Consider the following 8,744-nt stretch of genomic DNA (forward strand, 5'->3'; position numbering starts at 1 on the left):
GGTTGTTCCGGCAATATTTCTTATGCTTGCTGGGAGGACGTTGAACAACCGCGGACCTCTGATGTTTATACAGTGTTCTCTGATTGTGCCTATGGCACCTCTGCTCTTCATTGGTTCTATTCTACATTTTCTTCCATGTCGTTCACTCCAGTACGTTATTTTACTGTGTAGATTTGGTACTTGGCCCTCCAGTATCTTCCAGGTGTATATTATTTGATATCTCTCTCGTCTTCTTTCTAGTGAATACATTTGGAGGGCTTTGAGACGATCCCAATAATTTAGGTGCTTTATTGCGTCTATGCGTGCCGTATATGTTCTCTGTATTCCCTCTATTTCAGCAATCTCTCCTGCTTTGAAGGGGGAAGTGAGTACTGAGCAGTACTCAAGACGGGACAACACAAGTGCCTTGAAGAGTACAACCATTGTGATGGGATCCCTGGATTTGAAAGTTCTCGTAATCCATCCTATCATTTTTCTGGCTGTTGCAATATTTGCTTGGTTATGCTCCTTAAACGTTAGGTCGTCAGACATTATTATTCCCAAATCCTTTACATGCTGTTTTCCTACTATGGGTACATTTGATTGTGTTTTGTACTCTGTATTATGTTTAAGGTCCTCATTTTTACCGTACCTGAGTACCTGGAATTTATCACTGTTAAACATCATGTTATTTTCTGATGCCCAGTCGAAAACTTTATTAATATCAGCTTGAAGTTTTTCAATGTCCTCAGCCGAGGTAATTTTCATACTGATTTTTGTGTCATCTGCAAAGGATGATACGAAGCTGTGACTTGTATTTTTGTCTATATCTGATATGAGAATAAGGAAAAGCAGTGGTGCAAGGACTGTACCCTGAGGTACAGAGCTTTTCACTGCACTTGGACTAGATTTTATATGGTTGACAGTTACTCGCTGAGTCCTGTTGACAGAAAACTGAGTATCCAGCGTCCTACTTTACCGGTTATTCCCATTGACTTCATTTTGTGTGCTATCACGCCATGGTCACATTTATCAAAGGCCTTTGCGAAGTCCGTGTATATCACATCAGCATTCTGTTTCTCTTCTAATGCCTCAGTGACTTTGTCGTAGTGCTCAAGTAGCTGTGAGAGGCACGATCTTCCCGCTCGAAATCCATGTTGGCCTGGGTTATGAAGGTCATTGGTCTCCATGAAATTGGTGACCTGACTCCTAATCACTCTCTCAAATACTTTTATGATGTGCGATGTTAGTGCAACTGGTCTATAATTTTTTGCCAATGCTTTGCTCCCTCCCTTGTGTAGAGGGGCTATGTCTGCTACTTTAAGTGCATCTGGTATCTCCCCCGTGTCCAAGCTCTTCCTCCACACTATACTGAGTGCCTGTGCTACCGGCACTTTGCATTTCTTTATAAATATTGAATTCCATGAGTCTGGACCTGGGGCCGAGTGCATGGGCATGTTTTCAATTTCTTTTTCAAAATTTAGTGCGCTCGTGTTTATATCAGTTATATTTACCGGGGTTTGAATATCCCGCATAAAGAAAATGTCTGGATCTTCCACCTTCATGTTGTTTATTGGAGTGCTAAACATGTCCTCATACTGCTTTTTTAGGATTTCACTAATTTCTTTGTCATCCTCCGTGTATGAACCTTCACTTGTACGAATAGGTCCAATACTGGCAGTGGTTTTTGCTTTTGATTTCGCATATGAGAAAAAATATTTTGGATTTTTCTTTATTTCCTGAATTGCTTTCTGTTCTAACTGCCTTTCTTCAGTTTCATATGAGTGTTTCAATTTCCGCTCGATTTCTTCAATCTCCCTATTTAAATTATTCCTTCTTTGACGGGAAATTCGTGTCTGCATAAGCAGTTCCGTTATTTTTTTCCTGCGTTTATAGTGTCGTCTGCGTTCTCTTTCTAAGTTAGATCTCTTTCTGGCTTTCCTCAAAGGAACATGTTTCAGACAGACTTGATACGCTTCTGAAGTAAGTTTTTCTATTCCTTCTGTAGGACTTGTATTATTTAGAACAGTTCCCCATGGAATGTTTGTAAGTTCCCTGTTTATTATCTCCCAGTCTATCCTTTTATTATTAAAATTGAATTTACTGAATAGCCCCTCTCGCTTTATCAACGTTTTAGGTCTATTCTGAGTATTGATGGTCGTTTGCACTTCAATGAGTTTGTGATCTGAGTATGTGGTATCTGATATCGTAATGTCTCTGATAATGTCTTCATTGTTCGTAAAGACCAGATCTAGAATATTTTCATTTCTCGTTGGCTCCGATATCTGCTGATTGAGTGAAAATTTGTCACAGAATCTAAGTAGTTCTCTAATCTGTGGTTGGTTAGGTCCTGATAGATTTCCTGGTATAATATTATTGTTTGCTATTTTCCACCTGAGACTAGGCAAGTTGAAGTCACCTAGGAAAATAATATCAGGTATCGGGTTCTCCAAATTATCAAGGCTATTCTCTATTTTGCTTATCTGTTCTGTGAATTCCTCAGCCGTTGCATCTGGCGGTTTGTATATTAGTATAATCACTAAATTTATTTTCTCTATTTTTAATCCCAGTACCTCTACCACCTCATTTGTAACGTTTAGGAGCTCCGAGCATATAAGGTCTTCCCTAATATACAGACCCACTCCTCCATGTGACCTAATTTTCCTATCACACCTGTATAGGTTATATCCTGGAATCCAGATCTCACTGTCCAACAATTCCCCTGCATGGGTTTCTGTGAAAGCTCCAAATACTGCATTTGACTCCGTGAGGAGGCCATTTATGAACTGTACTTTGTTGTTTGTTCTTGTTTTCAGTCCTTGTATGTTGGCAAAGATGAATGAGGTTACTCTATTAGTGATAGTTTGAATGGGAGACTTTTTCGGCACGTCCATTAATCGTGGACATAATGAGTTTGTTCTGACCAGTACTGATTGTTGTAGGGCAGTTTTCTGTCGTAGTTGTAGTTCCCTTTCGGTGGGTAATTGTATCTGTAATTCTGGAATGCCAGTGGATCTGGCATCCAGTTCCATACACTCTCCATGCTGCTCCTTTTGAATTCTCTGCCGGTCTGGTATAAAAAATTTATAGAGTTTCCTCCAAATTCATTATCCTGCTTGCCACTCTTTATGTAGCGTTCCGTGCCTTTCACGTGAAAGTGTGGGCAGCTAAGGTCATAGCATTTTCTGTACTCCAGTGAGGTTTGGCACATGTCAGGATGGAAAAACCTACATATTGATCCAAATCGACACTCACCTTTCCTAAGCATATTTAAACATTTTTGGGGATGTTGGTAACTGCATTCCAATCCTTTCTTATTACCAGCATATCTATGTCTGCATATGCCCTTTGCATAAAATTTGCATAAGTCTGTCCTTCTGTTCTGAATTGCTCTATCGAGAACCGTCGTGGTGTCTGTACCTATCGAGCTGTCAGTGCTGTCTGGTACACTTTCTAGTTTACTGTCATCTACATCCAGGCCTACTGAGTCAGAGTTTGCAACTTCCTGAGTTTCAGCCTCAGTTTCATCCCTGACTATAGCCTCCGCCCCTTGTATATTAGAATTGTTGTTCCTTTCCCACTCCTTCTGGATGGCTGGTAGGCTTCCAATGAATGATGTTTTCCGATCATGCGTCATGTTATCTAGAAGGTTTTTTAGGATATTCCAAGCTGGCAGGTCATTTTTACACACCCAGAGCAAGTGGCCATCTCTCAGTGCCGTAGTGTTACTCACTCCTGTACAAGCCGAATGGAATCTAGTCTTACAGATATAACATTCAATTCCCGTTACCTTCGTCTTTAAGAAGTTGTTACAGTGGCCACAAATTTGTTTATTTACTCCCATATTGCCTTGTTTTGTTGTATATATCTATATATTTATAATATTATATGTATATTGTATATTTGTAACAATATATATATTTATATGTTTAATATTATAATATTATGTATATCGTATATTTGTAATATGTGTGTTATTTTGTTCAAACTTTATGGTCGATCTCGACCAGTCCAGCCAAAAGGCATTGACTTCGATGCCTTTCGGGGTCGACTGTCCATTTCGTGGAGAGGGGAATGACGTCGATAACAATGTTATACTTAGTGCATTTTTATACTTTCTTACAATGTATTTTTTGGGGGAGCCCCATCGGCTCCCGGAGCTATCCAGGCTGATATGCTAATATCCGACTTTGGCATCAGTCATGTGTATGGAGTTCTGTGGGCCTAACAGGGACCATGAGCCAGAACCTGGCCCCCCTCACAGGCACGAGGAGCAATGGCCTATAGAAACCCCTGTGTGGTTGAAAGCATTCTATGTCTGCCATTGACCGGTTAGGCACCCATAAAAGGTAAGCATCCCAAAGCAAACCCCAATTCTGTTGAAAATTGCTACAAAATGCTGAACAAGTGGATAAACTCCCAAACAGAAATGAGCAAATGAGTATGACATTACACGTCGCTGCGCCGTCGTCTGCGCAGCTCCTCCCTCCCCGGGAGGGGGATGGGGAAGGGGAAGCCCCAGACCCTCACCCCGGCCATGCACCTCTCAGTTCTGAGGCTGGACATCAAAACACTCGTGAAAACCACCGACTAGGGGGGAGGGAGGGTTGCTGGGGGAGCCTCTGGGACTCGCCCAGAAAATGGCGTTTCATTACATTCAATGCTGGATTTCTGGGGGGAAGCCCTGTCGGCTTCCCAAAGCTACCTAACCACAGATAAAAACCATAGGAACCTACCCAGGAGGAGGTCACTGCTCACTCCTCAATGTGAAGTCGAGACAACTGGCTGCAACAGCCGACCCAAAACGACACAGGCCCGACTAAGCCCAGGAACGTTTACCAAGTAACGCACAGCCAGCACCCTGTTCGATCTCCAAAAAAACCCGCGCCCGAATGTCAACCCAGGACATATTACCAAAAACAGCAGCAAGAGCAGCAAACTTGCTAACATTATGGGCACGGGGATAGACTGCAGGCTGGCTAGGGCGAATAACCCTGCGCACGACCTGGAAGACCCGAACCCTGGAACAGGGAAGATGGGAAACCGGATCAACCCAAAGTGCATCCCCGGTTACAGTCCGTGGCGCGCAATTAACAGCAAAGAGCCGTAACTGGACACGACACATGATGCACCCCCTGACCTGATGAACCAAGCATCAACAACCCATGGACCCCTCCGGGGAGCAGCAGTCTCATTCTTCGCCAGAAAAGGAGGAGACAGCTGCAAATGAACAAACCTACCGCCAGGACCACACGAGCAGAAACCCATGCGCTGAAGGAGAGCATGAAGCTCCGAGACCCAACCCCAAGAGGCCAATGCCAACGAGAAGAGAGCTTTAGAGAAACAGTCCTGAACCAAAGGGGCCACTACGAACCGAGGAGAAGAGAGATAAGAGAGCACCAACTTCCAACTACACGGGGGTTTCTATAGGCCATTACTCCTCGTGCTTCTGTGAGGGGGGCCAGGTTCTGGCTTGTGGTCCCCGGTTGGCCAACAGAACTTCATACACATGATTAATGCCAAAGTCTGACATTAGCATATCAGCCTGGATAGCTCTGGGGAGCCTCCAGGACTTACCCAGAAAATGGCGTTTCATTACATTCAATGCTGTTTTTTTTTTTATACTTTCTTACAATGTATTGTACCTGTAAACACTTCCCCCCCCCCCCGAGAAATTACCTTCTTAAAATTATGTTAGATTACTGACCTGCCCAAAATGCTATACGTCCTAGTGGCTTTACAAGAATGTAAAACATCAATGCTCTGTACTCTCATAAACCCAATGTACCTTCTTGTATATAAATAAATAAATTAAATAAATAAATAAATAAATAATGGTGTTTAATTACAATAACTTTTATATTTAGTCTATTTCTAACCAAATAAATTGAAGTTTGTATGCCGTTTTCAGGAGTGTTGTGGAGACCATAAATCGCAGTGCCTTTGTCACTTCTCCTTACCCAATCATTCTCTATTGAGAATCACTGTTCACTAATTCAACAAACAAGAATGGCACAAATCTTCATGCAAGTCTTTGGGGACAAATTAGTAACCAAATTCCTATTCGAGTCAGATTTTTCTGACGATGTTCATCTTCCTAGCCCCTCGCAACTCAAGTATCGGATCTTGATCAAGGTAAGATGATACAATGAAAAATACCTTTCACGAAAATAAATATTTTTTATGACTGACGGTAACAGCTAGAAGTATTGTTATTTTTTTTATCTGATTTAGAAATGTTTTAAGAGATTCAAAAAGGTTTTGTGTTTTTAACTGTTACACTGTACTTTAATTTCAGAAACCTATAAAAATCCTACATTTGTTATTTATGAATGTATAAAGTGATACAATGAGTTATGGGGGTATATATGCTGGTGGGGGAGTAGTACATTCTTGCAAAGCCACTAGCATGCATAGCATTTTGGGCAGGTCCTTTACCACTGCACTGCACATGAACGCCACAAGGCACCTAATCAAGGGTGCACAGAGCACCACAAGTCACCCGATCAATGGTGTACAGAGCACCATCTTGAGATGATTTCGGGGCTTTAGTGTCCCCGCGGCCCGGTCCTCGACCAGGCCTCCACCCCCAGGAAGCAGCCCGTGACAGCCGACTAACACCCAGGTACCTATTTTACTGCTAGGTAACAGGGGCATAGGGTGAAAGAAACTCTGCCCATTGTTTCTCGCCGGCACCTGGGATCGAACCCAGGACCACAGGATCACAAGTCCAGCGTGCTGTCCGCTGGGCCGACCGGCTCCCTTGTGGCAGAAACACATGCGTTTCCACATGTGTGCCATGTTGACATGGCACAAACCATATGGCAGTTTTAGGCATAGGAAGTGATTCAAAACTTTCTTCATGGGGCTCACATCCTGTGTCTCAGGACTCCAGTAAGCAGATGCCATCTTGAAAAAAAATTGTCAGCATCCATACTGGCTGTGAGAGCCTCAGTACTGAGAATGTGACCAAGGCTGGCACATGTTGCAGCAGCTCAGAGCACTGCTGTGCAGTTAGGGGCCACAGCACCACTTAGTAATGATGAATAAAATAGGTAACTGTAGTTATTTTGCATTGATGGTATTATAGATGATCCTGACTGTGATAAAGACTTTGTACAATGTTCAGATATCAGTGAATACATTCTAGTCACTTGGGCTCTAGGAGACTCGAATTGTGGACTCCATGCGTGTGTGAGGCTGAAGCTCTATTGACTGAGCTTTTAGTGAATACAATGTTAGCTACAATATTCATAGCATGAGGTAAAGACACACAGCATCCAGCCATTGTTTCCTGCATCTACACATCATGAAATTACCTCAGGTTCCTTCACAATATAACCTTATGGAAATGGATTCATATTCTGAATTTTTGTGATAGGAAAGTGGTAATAATAGCTGTTTTGTAGCTGGTCATAAGGAAATATGTAGAATTTTGGTGGCATTGTCTTGCATCACGACTGGTGGTGTCGTCTGTTTGTATCATGTGGCTCAATGCTGTGTTTTGATTTCATCACCATGCACACCAGAACTGCTTATTGTTGACCAAACTACACACTAGAAAGTGAAGAGATGACGACGTTTCAGTTCATCCTGGACCATTATCAAGTCGATTGTGAAAGAGGAGGCAGCAATGACAATAAATAGGCAAAAGAGAGGTGAGGAGAAGGAAATCTTAGAGGACGAAAAAGCAAGGCAACAGGAACGGAAGGCAAGGCATAATAAAGAGGGTAATAATAGGAATATGAAAGGGAACATAAGAGAAAACAAGATAGAAAAAAAGATAAAAGGAAGGGGTAGGCTTATATTATGTCATGTTTGTTAGATAGGTTAGAACATTTGAGTATATACTGTGAAAAGGAAGAGTCAACAGCAACAAAGCCATGACTCAGGTTCATGTTGGCTATGTTTTGTATCGGAGCCGATTTGACAAGACGGCGTCTGTGTAGAGTAGAGGCAGGAAAGATTATTTTGGAGGAAGACCAATCAATAGGATAATTAGAATCCCTAACATGATAGAAGAGAGCATTGTTTGTGTCTGCAGACTTAACACTTCTTTTGTGTTCCTTAACCCTTAAATGGCGCCTGGCTATTTAGCATTTGTCACCCACAGGCACCTACCAAAAAAAAAAAAAAATCTTCCTAACCTGTTAAGTCGTGTTCCCTGATCACGGGAAAAATAAAAAAAAAAATCAATTGTACTTACTGGTGACATAATTGAGCCAACAAGATGGGCGATGACATCACTATTTGCATGTTCGCTCATGCACGGTGCGTCCCGAAGGCATCGCACACGGTCTTCAAGCAGCCAGAGTTGCCACGAATTTATTTTTGCATCATTATTTACAGTGTCTAGGCCTGTATTATTTGCAATATTAGTCACTAATTGTGTTGCACATAATGTTACATCACAGTTATTGTCAATAAATGTTGCATACATCGAGTATACACATGCGCACACAAATGTTTTCCATTACGCCGTTATATTATGTAATCACAATGTTCATTATTTTATATGTACACACTAGCACACACTATGTACAGGTTTTTGCACTATTATTGCACATTTAGAGTTCTTGGAGTGAGTGGTAGTCGTTGAAGCAGTCGACAGCACACAATGCAACTGCACACCCTTCACACCATGTTTGCACCATTTTACGTTTCTGTTCTCTCCGTTTTGTTGTTTACATACTAGGCATTCACATTTGCCTATTGCACACTTTCCAGCTGGTGGCAAATTCTTTAGTCTGTGTTGCTGAAAGGCA

The 8,744-nt window shown here is 42.0% G+C and overlaps 1 protein-coding gene across 1 annotated transcript in view; it reads left to right on the top strand.

Annotated features, from left to right (window-relative positions):
* The window catches only part of LOC123770570 (uncharacterized), a 564,737-nt gene extending 558,594 nt beyond the window's left edge, over window positions 1-6,143 (top strand). The window contains 2 exon segments of the mRNA XM_069301599.1: window positions 5,891-5,947; window positions 5,949-6,143. Of these exon segments, the coding sequence (XP_069157700.1) occupies window positions 5,891-5,947; window positions 5,949-6,123 (232 nt within the window). The 3' untranslated portion in view covers window positions 6,124-6,143.
* The last annotated feature ends 2,601 nt before the right edge of the window (window positions 6,144-8,744 follow it).

Source organism: Procambarus clarkii, chromosome 46 (genome assembly GCF_040958095.1).
Source record: "Procambarus clarkii isolate CNS0578487 chromosome 46, FALCON_Pclarkii_2.0, whole genome shotgun sequence".
NCBI classification, from domain to species: Eukaryota; Metazoa; Arthropoda; class Malacostraca; order Decapoda; family Cambaridae; genus Procambarus; species Procambarus clarkii.